The sequence below is a fragment of the Notolepis coatsorum genome (genome assembly GCF_963971535.1).
Source record: "Notolepis coatsorum genome assembly, chromosome: 11".
In the NCBI taxonomy this organism is placed as follows: domain Eukaryota; kingdom Metazoa; phylum Chordata; class Actinopteri; order Aulopiformes; family Paralepididae; genus Notolepis; species Notolepis coatsorum.
The window spans coordinates 81,245,056-81,260,710 of NC_140175.1; the positions used below are offsets into that span (position 1 = coordinate 81,245,056).

The 15,655-nt window shown below is 42.2% G+C and overlaps 1 protein-coding gene across 1 annotated transcript in view; it reads left to right on the top strand.

The window, feature by feature from the left end:
* Positions 1-15,655, top strand: part of fpgs (folylpolyglutamate synthase) — a 40,788-nt gene that overhangs the window by 15,408 nt on the left and 9,725 nt on the right. The window contains exons 7-11 of the mRNA XM_084324253.1: positions 42-103; positions 5,143-5,245; positions 5,543-5,620; positions 6,077-6,224; positions 7,564-7,647. Coding sequence (XP_084180379.1) covers positions 42-103; positions 5,143-5,245; positions 5,543-5,620; positions 6,077-6,224; positions 7,564-7,647 — 475 coding nt within the window. The remainder of the gene's footprint in view (positions 1-41; positions 104-5,142; positions 5,246-5,542; positions 5,621-6,076; positions 6,225-7,563; positions 7,648-15,655) is intronic.

Below are 15,655 nucleotides of genomic sequence, written 5' to 3' on the forward strand. Positions count from 1 at the left end.
TGTCATGCCCATTAAAGAGCCCTTGTCTTCCTCGGGTGTAGGTTGACTTAGCTGTGATTGAAGTTGGGATCGGTGGAGCCTACGACTGCACTAACATTATAAGGTAAGATTCCTCCTTTTACCAGACCTATCCCTCGTCTCCACTAGCCAGGGTTTAGCCGTGCTGTGGCCTTGCCTCCACTAGCCAGGGTTTAGCCGTGTTGTGGCCTGTCTGGCACACAGTGAGTGTCTCCATTGTCTTCACAACCTGGCCAGATCTGGCTGGGACTGTTGTAGCATCATGTTTTAGCTTGTTCACAGCACAGTTGTTGGGTGTGAATTTTGAAAGGTTGCCTAGCAACTGAAGATTTTACAAGAAATTCAATGGAGATGCAAACCCAACCAATACCATACCATGCTAGACCATGGCTAGCCCCAGTCAGGCTGAACATGGCTAATGGAGACAAGGCACTACATCCGCAGTCTTAATGCTTCCAGACTTAATCCTCACAGACTAGAAGGACCAATCATCTGAATGAGAATCCAACATCTACTAATAGAGGAACAAACATCAACGACAAATCCTTTTTCAAACATCATTACATTGTAGTAACAGAAGTAAATGTCAAGTTGTTCTTGCCTGAGTAAAAACCTTTTAATTAAAATGTCAAGAATCCATTATTTGCTTCTTTTTTGTGGGGGGCATGTAGAATTAAGCACTTAAAAAAAAATTGGTACGTTTGCTTATGGTAATCCAGTTTGTGAAATAAACCTTTATATCCCTTTATGGCATTTAGTGCACCTGATCAGGGTCTTTATTGGGCAGGCGACACATAGTTGCTGTTGTTCTTCCAGTCTGCTATACTGCCTGTACAAAGTGAATAATGTCCAGTAGCTGGAAGGTCATGTTAATCAGTCCAACCATTCAGTGGCCTTCATGGAATGCCTTGCTGTACCCCTTGGCCAAAGTCCAAAGCTCTTGTGACTACTGCACCGTGCCTAATGTACCTTATCGTGTCTGCACATACATACTACTGCACCGTGCATAATGTACCGTTATCATGTCTGCACATACACGCAAGCTCACACTTGTTCACGGTGGCCGTGGGTCCTAAAGTCCTAAAACAAAAGGCCTTAAAAAGTTTGAAATAGTCTCAAATGTAAAACTCGATGTAGCGTGGCTTCTTCTACATGAGATGTAGTCAATTACTGTATCGTGAACATCGAGTATAGGTTGTAACGTCAGTTAGCCGCCGTGGCTATAAAGAAAACGACTATCAAAATATACACGGACCGACTTGCTTTAGCGCAGCGCTTTCCTCTCATTTCATTATAGACACAGACCTGTGCGGACCTTCAATGACGAGCTATTGTCATTTCATTAGACACAGACCAGCTCGGACCTTCAATGACATGCAATTGAATTGAATTGAATTGACACGACCAACTGGCTAACGTGGATGGCGCAGATTGAGTTAATGCAAGGAATCCCTAAAATGTCAGTGAATTGAGTGAGTTCAATGATGAAAACTAACCAAAATCTGTCAAAGCACCAGCAAGAGACTAGGCCATGCAAAATAAATTGTTTGGTTCCGGTTGCCGACCGACCCTGCCTATTTAGGTGCGACCCAAATGTATTTTATGAGTTAAAAAAAAGAAAACATTTTAAATAAAGTTTAGTTACATCTTAGTAAAAAAGTGCAGTCCATGTCAATAATGAGAATATATAAAAAGCAAGTATTTCACAATATTTGCACAGCTCTGACGTCAGGATATTTAGTGAGTAGTATTTAGGGATGGCATTTTTAATACTACCTTTGTACATTGTAATTTTGTAGTACAGTGTCTTTGTATTTTAACCTTTAGTATTATGGATATTAAACATGCTGGCAGAGTACATACATCCATGTTGTCGTGAAAATTTTAATTAAAGGGGAACTATCTTATAAATGGCCTTTTTGAGTGTTTAGCATTGTTTCCTAGCTATGTGAACTTATATTAAAGGGGAACTATCTTATAAATGGCCTTTTTGAGTGTTTAGCATTGTTTCCTAGCTATGTGAACTTATATTAACACTTTGGCTGCCATGGGTTAAATTAATGATATACCATAGATTGCCAGCGCTATTTGTCTATGGAGAACGTCCCCTTCTTTGCAGGGCTATAACTTTTTAAATTCTATTGCTACATTGCCATTATTAGGGCCCATTCAAAGTCCTATATGTATTGTTCATTGTGTAGCAACGTTAAACTTTTTCATTCACATATTCATAGTAAAGTATGGTCTAATGTATAAGTATGTTTTCATCTCTTTCTGCAACTTTCTCCAGAACGTGATATATAGCCCCAAATGCATTATATTGATGATGAAATACAGTTTGATGGCAATCAGCGCGATATAAAAAATTCCAACTAGACGTACTTCTAGAAGTTACTACACGTCATCTGATGTTGACCGGATGGGCGAGGGGGCGTTTATAATTCCGTGGGCAGCGTTATACCAATCATCTAATGTGGGTCAAATGTTGATAAAAGCAGTTAGTATCGAAGATGGTAACGTTACACGCTGAAACTCACCCCAGTCTCCGCGCGCCGTTGGGCGATCATCGTCGAGTAGAAATTTTATCATTATGGGATATATTATTACCCGGTCCATCTCCAGCTTGTATAATGGTATATACGTCCAAATCATGTTGTTTATCGAGTTATTGGCAATCGATCGCTATGTAGAGTGACGAGCTAGAGTGCCGGAACCTATCCCGAGTGGCCGGAAGCAATAGGGCCGACCAGCAAAACCTCTACTGCGCTTCCTGTTAAGCAGTTGCGCCGATCGGCCACCAGATGGCGCTCCTGAACCGCCAGAGAGCTCAGTGGGTCCTGCTGGTGAATCTCAGGCCAGCGGAGGGGGAATATGAATCCGATTCCAGATTTTTGAAATATTGATATAAGGACGCTGTACAGCGTCCCCCGGCAACTTTAGCATCGCCAGCAAAGACGTTGTAAATCGTTTTTAGGCAGTCAAAGTGTTAATATGATCTATGTCTCAAAATTCTCATATTGGCGCATTCTTCCAATTCTCCTCTCACAATATTCACCCTCACTGAACTGAGTCATTTGAAAATGTGCGCGATATGTGATGTCAGAAAGACACCGCTGCATGTTAATGTTGAGATAGAAGATGAGCTCCACACAGTGGCTGGACCCTGACCAGGAGCCCACACAGCCTCTCTCTCCACACGGCTCAAAACGACTCGAGATCTTGAGGTAGAAAAATGCTGTTTTTGAGGACTTGATTAGAAATACAAAACAATGAATAAAAAAAATATATATATTACAGAGGTGTTCCATAGACTCACAGGAATTGTGTAAAAGTGCCCAAATAGTGAAATAAATAGTAAAATAGTTCCCCTTTAATATGATCTATGTCTCTAATTCTCATATTGGCGCATTCTTCCAATTCTCCTCTCACAATATTCACCCTCACTGAACTGAGTCATTTGAAAATGTGCTGATTTGTGATGTCAGAGAGACACAGCTGCATGATAATGTGGCTGTGTGGCATCAGGTACATGATGAGCTGCACACAGTGGTTGGTGCCCAGCCTCAAAACGGCTCGAGATCTTGAGGTAGAAAAATGCTGTTTTTGAGGACTTGATTAGAAATACAAAACAATGAATAAAAAAAATATATATATATATTACAGAGGTGTTCCATAGACTCACAGGAATTGTGTAAAAGTGCCCAAATAGTGAAAGAAATAGTAAAATAGTTCCCCTTTAAATAAAAAAATTCCCTATCCATAGTCGCTGTGGGAAAAAATTAAATACAATAAATTCCCTACCTACCCATGGCCTTAACTGACAACCAACAGGAACCACACAATTTATTTTGTTAGGCCCTAGTATTCAACTCTAGGAAAGTTCTGGGAAGGTTCACATACTTATGCACACAAGGATATTTCATGTTTAATCATTGTATTTTGTAAATAATTCAAATATATTCAAACTATTTGTTTCCTTTTAATCATGACGTGCTTTATCAGGAAATGTATCTTAGATGAAGATATAATAAAGATTAATGTGTGAAATATTTGAAAAACTTGGCTATTCCAAAGGGGTTCACATACTTTCAAGGAACACTGTGTATATATATATATGGCTATCATGCAGAGCTATATGGGTAGACTATACTTTGAGGTAGGTAGTTATGATTATAGTGTAAGGCAGTTGTAGACCGTGAAGGCAGTAGGCAGGTATAAATTCAGTATAGGCAACAGGGTTTAGAGTTCATATGGGGTGGGGCTGTCATTGTGGTAGTTCAGAGTAGAGATGGGCATACATTTTTGAATATTCGAATAGTCGTTAAATGATCAAATATCGATTTAGTTATGTGAATATTTTGTCTCTGATGTATTTTCTTTTCCCCTTGTTTTTACCGGCACCTACAATGTGTAGTGTGTTGAGATGGGACCATATTAACTGTTACACCACTGAACGGCATGCTGGGTACAGGTAGCCAGGCAGCGTCTATACTTCCCACAAGCAAGTTGTCCTTCCGCGTTCCCGTTTTGCGCTCTGATTGGCCATGCACGTTTCTGGTCATGTGACATGTGCACCCAATCGCATGACGAGCAGTGTCTTAGCCCATTTCCGCGTTGAACAGCCTGCAAACGACCTAACGCCTAGTTTATCACTGGTTAAGCTTAGGTGACTCTTTCGCAGTTGGTTAAGGTTAGAGTTTGGAATCAGGGCTGCCGTTCTATCGCCCTGCTCTAAGACAAACTCTAACCTTAACCAACTTCGAAAGAGCGCCTAAGCTTAACCGTCCAAAGAACTTGCCGTCACATGATTGGGCGCACATGTCACATGCTGACCAGAAACGTCGGTGGCCAATCGGATCACGCAAAAGGACAACTTGCTTGTGGGAAGTATAGACGCAGCCAGGCAGGTACCATAACAGTATAACAGCTGGGAGAACAGAAAAGAAACGTGAAGAAAGAGATTTTTGATTAGTAATCGAATAGTTCAGTGATATCGAATAGTAATAAATTTTTTAGTTCAGAGTTCATACGGTATGGTAGTGGGGGTGTCATCGTGGGATTGTTGAGAGAGATGACCGCTGTGTTCCAGTCCTTCACCAACACTGATGTTCTTCTCTTTGCTAGGAGACCCTGGGTGTGTGGCGTCTCGTCACTGGGCATAGATCACACTCAGATCCTCGGGGACACCATAGAGAAGATCGCCTGGCAGAAAGGGGGCATCTTCAAGGTGAGCAGGTGCAAAACAAAACAAGTGTCATTAGTCTTCCAGAGTTCTGATCTGAGACCAGTTGTGATGAAGTGTAAATGTCTCATGTGACCTGAGCAATCTGATCTGCACAAACTTCTACTTGCATTTGATTAATTTATGTGATTTTCCAAAATTCTCTACTACTGCTGTCAAGTCATGTGATTTTACATTCATTCCAAATTCTCTACTACTGCTGTCAAGTCATGTGATTTTACATTCATTCCAAATTCTCTACTACTGCTGTCAAGTCATGTGATTATCAATGTTGGTTTTCAGCCCGGGGTTCCAGCCTTCACTGTGAAGCAGCTAGAAGGTCCCATGACTGTTCTTAAAGAGAGGGCCAGGGAGATAGAGGTGAGAACCCTGTGCCCTGCATCACATCCACTGTTGGTTGGTGCGTTGTCCTGCAGTTATTATCCATTTCACATTGTGTTACTGCAGTAGTTACATACATGCATGAGCCGCAGTTATTATCCATATCACATTTTGTTAATGCAGTAGCTATATACATGCATGAGCTGCAGTTATCCATATGACATGTGTTACTGCAGTAGTTATATACATGTATTACTGCAGTGAAACGCCCTCCCCACCCCAACAATTTGTATGGACCCCAAATACTTTTTTTGCCAGTATGGCCTTGAAATGGGTGTTAAATTCTATTCAAAGTGGTTCTAAAAAACGAACCTACAGGAACCCTGGTCGTAGCTTACGAGCACCTCAAACAGGCCAACATGTTAATGATTTCCATGCATTTGGCACCAGCTGCTCTTCCGTGTTGCCTAACGTGTGCTTTTCTTTTGGCTCCAGTGTCCCCTGCTGGTGTGTCCCCAGCTGGACGAGTACCCAGCAGACTGTGGACCTTTGCACCTGGGCCTGGCAGGGCAGCACCAGCTGTCCAACGCCTCCCTGGCCCTCCAGCTCAGCCACACCTGGCTGCAGAGACGCTGCTTACCAGGTCAGCAACTCCTCCCGTACACCACCCTGTTGCACCAGTAAGTGGTGTGATGTAGACCACCCTGTTGCACCAGTAAGTGGTGTGATGTAGACCACCCTGTTGCACCAGTAAGTGGTGTGATGTACACTACCCTGTTGCACCAGTACGTGGTGTGATGTAGACCACCACCCTGTTGCACCAGTAAGAGGTGTGATGTACACCACCCTGTTGCACCAGTAAGAGGTGTGATGTAGACCACCCTGTTGCACCAGTAAGAGGTGTGATGTAGACCACCCTGTTGCACCAGTAAGAGGTGTGATGTAGACCACCCTGTTGCACCAGTAAGAGGTGTGATGTAGACTACCCTGTTGCACCAGTAAGAGGTGTGATGTAGACTATACTGTTTCACCTGTATCCTTCAGAATATGGGTATAAGTCCATATACCTTGTAGGACTGGGGGGGGGGGGATATTAAAAACATTGATCATTTAATTTGAATCAAATCGATTATTAAAATCCCAGGATTGATCTTTTAATCTTGTCAGTGGATGTGGAGGTTTTCACTAAACATTATTTGTAGCGCACCTCCCATCCTGCGGACATCTCCAGTTCTCGGTTCACCAAATGATCATCTTTTGACAACAATAGCAGGTGCTGACCCCTTGAAACCAGCGCCATCGAGCCAAATGTAATCGATATTGAATTTAATACTTGAATTGAATTGCCAAATTAAATGGAATTGGGACCTTGTGAATCGATAGGGAGTTGGCTAATCTGTGCCGATACCAGCCCAATGTCCTTGACAAGTAAGTTTAACATTTTGGAAGCCCATATATTTGTAGTTGTAAAGTCAATGTGATGGATCACCTGAAAGTACTCGACAATGGTGATTGATGTGTTGAATGTATAGTTGTAGGTGATGAGTTGTAAAATAGCGTGTAATGTATAGTTGTAGGTGATGAGTTGTTGGCTAGTGTGTTTAATATAATATATACACCATACACGCATGCATTCTATGGGCTAACGCATCATTATGATTTATATATTTTACAGCCAACAAATTTGCAAAAACATTTATAAAATGGGGACACGTGTTAAAGATCCTAGCGATCTGTTCTCTTATCCATGATGAGGCATGCCCCGCCCCCTTCCACAGCTATTAGGAAATGGGAAATAGGAGGAAATAGAATATTAAGTCCCTGTTTTCTAGATGAATGTTTATACTATAGGCAGTGATGATCACATTCACGGCCCTATGTTTTTGTGGTGACCCTCCACCACTTGGAGAATATAGTGTAAGTACCGTTAGTATGAATGAGAATGATTACTTACGTACAGCTCCCTGTCCTTCTTCCAACAGACAAGTGCTTTCCCTCCCCCTCCATGGAGAGCCCTGGCGTGCCTCAGGCGATAGCTTTCAAGCCAAGCCCCATCATGGTGAAAGGTCAGTTCACAACACAAACACTCAACGTGACATAATCTACTATTATGAGATGTATATTTATGTTTATTTAGGATCCCCATTAGTTGTTGCCATATAAACAACTCTTCTTCCTGGGGTCCACACAAAATATTGCATAACTCAAAGCCACCTCCACATCGAGCACTGTAACTATAACTCAAAGCCACATCGGGCACTGTAACTATAACTAACTCAAAGCCACCGAGCACTGTAACTATAACTCAAAGCCACATCGGGCACTGTAACTATAACTAACTCAAAGCCACCGAGCACTGTAACTATAACTCAAAGCCACATCGAGCTCTGTAACTATAACTCAAAGCCACATCGAGCTCTGTAACTATAACTCAAAGCCACCGCCACATCGAGCTCTGTAACTATAACTCAAAGCCACATCGAGCACTGTAACTATAACTCAAAGCCACCGCCACATAGAGCTGCCGCAATTACCGCATTACCGCGGTATCGCTGTTACATCACGGCCACCGCAGAGTAGGCTGAATACCGCATCACCGCTGTTTTTTATAATAATAAAGTACCCTCCTCTCGTTGGGCTTGCGGCTCTGCAGATATACCCTACTCCTCTATCGAGGTTCCAAGCGACCCTATTGGGTACCAGAAAAGTCACGTGAAACATTGCAGACCACTGATTGGTCAGAAGAGAGACGCGTCACACATTGGACGCGTCCTGCAGTTTTTTACGTCCTGAATGTCAGCCATTGATCAGAGCTCATCACAATACGGCTAATAACGTTAGCTTTAGCTCCCCGCCGGAGTGGACTACCATCGCTCCTCAGGAGTACTAAACGAGACATAATGATTTTACTGTCTGCAATGAATGTTATAATAAAAGCCCTTCGTTCTATACACTTGTCTGATTGAAAACTTTATTAACAGACCGCAGAATGGGACAACTCAGCACGCTCTGAGCAAATTGCTTGCCTTGCTATGGTCCGGTAAATACGCTGATGTTATTGAACGTATAACTATATAATGTTAATGCCACAAAACGAATGCCTTTATTATAAAGTAGTAACTTTATAGTAATAATAATAAGAAAGGGTCGGGGGGGTAACCACCCCTGCCCGCGACACCGAGTGAACGGCGCACGACCAGAGGGGAAACTTCTAATCCGTGTTTCACTTTCAATAACGAATGCGTGCTTGCCGAATCCCAAACAATATTCATGCTGCAAAGTCATCCTCTAAAGATAGACATTTAGACTAGAGGCAGGCTATATGTCATGGCAAAGGTCAGAGGAATATGTATTTTTAAATGAACTGTGTCCGCCAAACTTCTCTTTTACCTGTGCCCCCAGACCCCCCCGGTCAAATGCCACCACCAGTCGCGTAGGAGGCGGCTTAGCGCTGGTGCACAAGAACTGTTTTTCCTCCAGGGCTGTGCACTCTATTAATACACACAGCTCCTTTGAACTTTTAATCACCAAAGTTGGGTACACCGACCCATTTTATTGTATTTTAATTTATCGACCCCCTGGTTTTAATAGTTCTTTTTTGACAGATTTTAGCGATGTTCTAACCTCCATCATCAAACTGGAAAAAATCGTTTTATTAGGGGATTTTAATTTCCATATTAATAACAGTAATGACAATTTTGCCACCAATTTTATTTGTACCACTGAATCCTTCAATTTTGTCCAACATGTCTCGGGCCCCACACACAACAAAGGTAACACACTTGATCTTGTTTTTACTCTTGGATTAGACATAGATAACATTGTTTATGAGGAAATGATTTTAAGTGATCACAAATGCATACTTTTTAATTTAGTTTTTAAAACTGACACTATTTCCACTAAGCGAGTTAAACGCTCGCGCATGCTAAATGACCTCTCAGCAGAAAAAATTTCCACAGCCTTTGAGAGCAGTGCGGTGCCATCTCTGAACGTTAATGGCGACATTGATACTTTAGTCCATGCTTTTAACCGGCACTGCTCAGACATTTTAGATGTAGTTGCTCCTCTGAAATCCCGCACTGTTCGCACTTTAAATTCCTCTCCCTGGCTAAATGAGGATATTCGTCGTTTTAGAAGAAATTGCCGGTGTATTGAGCGAAAGTGGAAGTCCACTCAGCTTAATGTACACCGTCTTCATTTTAAGCAACTTTTAACTGATTTTAACAGTATGGTTAAGGATGCCAGAGCTGCCTATTTCACAAACTTAATCTCATCTAGCAAACTAAACCCCAAAGTCCTATTCGACACCATTAATACCATTGTCAGTCCACAAACCCCTGTCACACCTGTTTTATCTGATAAGGACTGTCATGATTTTCTCCTATTTTTTGTAAATAAGGTTGCAAATGTCAGGGCAGGTATTACACCCTCCACCTCAATCCAACCGTTATCTCCCAACAGTCAGTCTACTCTAAATTCCTTCTCACCCATTTCCCTCAACGACCTAACAGAGCTAGTGAGAAGCACAAAAACCTCCTCTAGCCTATTAGACACCATCCCAACCTCTCTACTAAAGGACGTTTTCAGCACTATTGGTCCCAGTCTGCTTTCCATCATAAATCTCTCTTTGGTCTCTGGTCAGGTCCCCGCCTACTTCAAACAGGCAATCGTTCAGCCGCTTTTAAAAAAGCCAAGTCTGGACGCCTCGTTACCAAGTAACTATCGGCCCATCTCCAAATTATCATTTATGTCCAAGATTTTAGAAAAGATTGTTGCCAACCAGCTTATATCCATTTTAAATGAACACCACATTCTCTACAAATTCCAGTCGGGTTTTCGTAAGCAACACTCCACGGAAACTGCACTTTTAAAAGTATCCAATGATCTAATGATGTCCGCCGACTCAGGTAGATGCTCCATTTTAGTGCTACTGGATCTCAGTGTTGCATTTGACACTGTGGATCACAACATTCTGTTAAATAGGCTCAGAGATTGGGTGGGTGTCACAGGGAGTGCACATGAGTGGTTTGAGTCCTATCTCTCAGGTAGATGTTTCTCAGTCGGAGTAGGCCCCCATGTGTCTGAGTCTGTTACCCTTTCCTGTGGGGTCCCCCAGGGCTCGGTACTTGGTCCGATTTTATTTTCACTATATTTGCTCCCATTAGGACACATTATTAACGCTTTTAAATGCATCACCTACCACCTTTATGCGGATGATATCCAGCTGTATTGCTCTTTTAACCCTGATTGCCCTGATGATTTTAATTCTAATTTTATTGTTTTAAATGAATGTCTGTCGGCCATTAAGGCCTGGTTAGCTAGCAACTTCCTCCAGCTAAATGAGGCCAAAACCGAGGTGCTCATCGTGGCCTCTGATGGCGTTGCATCTAGGGTGGCTGGTTGCCTTGGGCCCCTAGAAACTAATGTGAGCCCCAACCTCAGGAACCTTGGGGTAAACTTTGATCAGACTATGCACCTCGACACCCATATCAAGTCGGTGACCCGCACCTGTTTTTTCCATCTCAGGAATATTGCTAAACTCAGGTTGATGGTTTCCCACTCTGACCTAGAGTTGATCATCCATGCCTTTGTTTCTTCTCGTCTAGACTACTGCAATTCGGTTCTCACCTGCCTCAATAAATCATCCATAGACCGCCTCCAGTTCATCCAAAATACTGCTGCAAGACTGCTGACCAGATCAAGCAGAAGGTGTCACATTACTCCAGTTCTGGCCTCCTTGCACTGGCTTCCTATACATTTTAGAATTAATTTCAAAGTCCTGGGCCCTCATTCATCAACGTGTTCTACGCACAGATCTGTGCTTACCCTGTGCGTACGATCATTTCTAAGCAAAGAGTGGGATTCATCAATTTCGATTTGAACTTTACTTACATCTACGCACAGGTCAGACCAGGCGTACCTCGCGCCCAGTGGTAGAATATCGTTACTACGCATAAGCACTCCTCAGTCCTGCATTAGTTTCAAGGCGGAAATAAGCTTCCGTGCATTAGTGTTCAACTTCTGTATGACCCGTAATTCATTATAGTTCATTGTAAAATAGTGACAGTAGTGTAATTATAACGGGCTCACACGCGAACAAGAGGTTGGCCTGCTTATTTGGCACGGGGGGGCAGACGCAAAACACCAACCTCCAAACGCGATTAGATATTGTTTCAAATAAAAAGCGAATTATTTTGCGTGTCATGATTCCAAATAAGATTGGTCACGAAATGCTTTCTACTTCAATTTGTTGGTTAGAATAGATGACCTCCGTTGAAACTTCACTGAGACTAACAGTCTATTTGTGAGCTCCCGCACAGATGTGATGATAATAATAATAATAACAATAATAATAATAGCTTCATTTTATATAGCGCCTTTCAAGAGACCCAAGGTCGCTTTACATAGATAGGGGGGGGGGATAACAAAGTAACAAACATAGTGGACAGACACACAACATATATATATGATGATGGAATTCATTCAAGATCCTCTCCACCCTCGGGTCTTTGCCACCGCGGCACGGTCCATCGTGATATTGGAGATGGATCGACCAATAGACTGTTACTGTAGCTGTCAAAGCTCCATCACAAATGCAGTTATGTGAATAGAAAGGGATTCCACTCAGTCAATGTTGCGATGCGCATTTGCCTGATACATGTTATTGCTGGATGCCGGGAGGAAGGCGATGCTGAATGTTTTCAATTCATTAAATAAAACGGATACTTTTTGCAAGGGTTTACTGACTGTCATACAAATGATCAACCAACTACATACTGTAACTTTTCAGTGCACGTTCTTATTTACATTGTGACAACAGCCTTGTGAGTTCCCGCAGTGACCCGCACACAGACATGATGGAATTCAAGTTCATGTTTGTATTGATCACATATAGGCAGGCTACACATGGCGTATCTGCTACATCATACATGGCAGTAAGATTCATTGTTCTTGTATAGCTCTCGTATTATTGTTTATGTAGGCTACCCAATACTGACATCAAAATGGATTGTAGTATGCCTCTAGAAATCATATGCAGCAGGTAGAAAATTGACGGGAGATCCATCGCGATTTGGAATCAAATTGAGGAGAACTTTAATCCCTGGGTATTAATCAAACAACACGGGAAAAGGCAGTCATATTCCAGCGCGGTCTTTATTAGCCGACAACAAAATAGATGCCTCTAAAAATCATATAGCCAATCGAACACAACTAATAAAGGCATTCATATTACAGCACGGTTATAATGACACACAACCAACGCCAAACAGTGGTCAACGAACGGTCTTTATTAGTATTTTGAGCTGTCCAGGCAGAATTGCAGCAATGGTCTTAGGGAGCCGTTGATATCTGACATCACCGTTTACAAATCCGCCTTTTATTTATCCCATAATACGCGATAGTGTCTTCTTGGTTCGACAGCAGTGAATTCTCCGTGGAGTTTCTCAGAGTACCGCTCGGGTCAGTCCATTATTTCACATCCCATGGGGGGTGTTTCCTCACTTTCATGACCATATATGGATAATCATGCACGAGCATTGACGGTAGAACAAAGTTCTACGGAGGAGCGTAGAGCCTGCGTACGCACCGTGTGATGAATCCCGACTTCCCTGTGCGTACACTAGTTCTACATTCCGTGCTTACGTGTGGAAATAGAACATATTCTACGTCCACGTTGATGAATGAGGGCCCTGGTGCTCACTTTCAGAGCTCTGCACGGCCAGGCACCAGAATATTTAACTGACCTGCTGGAACCATATGTGCCCAGCAGGACCCTGAGGACAGCTGACCAGGATCTGTTGGTCATTCCGCGCACCAGGCTGATCACCAAAGGTGACAGAGCCTTTCAGTCTGTAGCGCCTAGACTCTGGAATGCCCTTCCTCGTGGCCTAAGAGCTGTATCGTCTGTTGAAATTTTTAAAAATCAGCTAAAAACATTACTGTTTAAACAGGCCTTTGGGTAATGTTTGAGCTTCTCCTTCAGGTATAGAATATGTCTTTTGTTTTGTTTTGTTTATCTGTGATGCATTGTGTTTTGTTCTATCTTATCTCTTGAATGGTTTCTTGCTTTTTTTTTTTTATTTAATTTAATTTCTGCTGTATGTAAAGCACTTTGTGAGCTGTCTCTGTGAAAAGTGCTATATAAATAAACTTTACTTACTTACTTACTTACTTACTTACTTACTATATGCTATAAAGAGTAGACTACTACTAAAAAAAAAAAATGCATTCAAACTTTTTTTTTTTTGTGCGTGTGGTAATAACTGCGGCGGTAGGAAATATTTTGCAAATTTGTGCGGTAAGGAAAACATCAATACCGCGGCAGCTCTACCGCCACATCGAGCACTGTAACTATAACTCAAAGCCACATTGAGCACTGTAACTATAACTCAAAGCCACATTGAGCACTGTAACTATAACTCAAAGCCACATCGAGCACTAACTATAACTCAAAGCCACATCGAGCACTAACTATAACTCAAAGCCACATCGAGCACTAACTATAACTCAAAGCCACATCGAGCACTGTAACTATAACTCAAAGCCACGGCCACATCGAGCACTGTAACTATAAAACAAGAAGGGATTAGATTAAAATATATTGTCATTGTACAAGTACAGAAAGTTTGGTATCCAACCAAATGTAACTGTAAAGTGCAATTGTAATATACAATAACGGGGTTCCTGCAGGTCTAAAAAAGTCTTACATTTAATAATCAGTATTGCAGGCCTTTAAAAGAGTCTTAAATATTATTCTAATGGTCTTAAAGGGGACATGCATTGCTATTCCTAGCACTATTTGGGCAACTTTACACAATTCCTGTGAGTCTATGGAAGACATCTGTAAGGTTTATTAAAAAAAGAAAAAATCATTGTTTTATATTTCTAATGGACTACTCAAAAGCATCATTTTCCAGCCTCAGGATTTTAGCCTGTTATTGGCTGGGCTCTGCCCATAAGCACTTTCAGTGACAGTCACCCACTGAGAGAGAGATAGAGAGAGATATATATATAGAGAGAGAGAGATGTAAACAGGGCTGCGTCTGTGAGATTAGCAGGTCCCCTTGTCTCTCTCCCTCTCCCGTTTCAGGAAGTGTTGCACTGTGCCGCGCGCTATAGACGGGCGTTAGTTATGCTCCCGAATCGAGAGAGAGAGAGAGCACTGTGTAAACAGGGCTGCATGTGTGAGATTAGCAGGTCCCCTTGTCTCTCTCTCTCCCTGACAGTGTGACGCGCGCGTGTGTATGTGTGCTCTGTCGTGAGGGTGTATTTCTCCCTCTCTCTCGTTCGCTCGCGCTACAACCACAGAGCCAATCGGATCACTATCCGCTCCATCCTCGCCACGTGACGTCACCATGCAAGTCAAATCAGAATGACCAGATTTTTTTCGACCAGGAAATGGTCTGAGCTGAATGAGAGCAATCCGCCAATATGGTATTTAGACTCGAGACACAGACACATTGATACTAACTACTATTACTATAATACAATGCTAGACACTGAAAAAAGACATTTATAATTCATGTCCCCTTTAAAATGTATTTCATTGGGTAGTTACATCTATGTTGTGATAACTTCTCTGTATCTCGTTTAAATGTTTAAATGGAAATGTCCGGGCTGCAAAGTAAGCAGTATGGTAATAGCCTCAGTTCCCCTCAACAATTCATACTTGTTTGCCAGTTTGATATAAAATGTACATCTGTTAAGTATTTTTACATACATTGTTATGGCTTTATTGTTTTAAAATCCCAATAATGTTGTTGGTCCACCAGGCCCGTTGACATTGGGTGAGTAACTAAATTAACACCACACAGGGGTTATAGGAGAACACTACACAAGGGTTAAATGAGAGCACCACACAAGGGTTAAATGAGAGCACCACACAAGGGTTAAATGAGAACACCACACAAGGGCACTTCTTCCACCACTGCCTACACACAACACACACCCACTGTGTACTTCTTCCACCACTGCCTACACACAACACACACCCACCCAACAGCCATGACAGTGCTGGCTGCTACTCTTCTCTCCTCTTGTCATATTTAAGCTAACAGTGACGAGACATGCAGA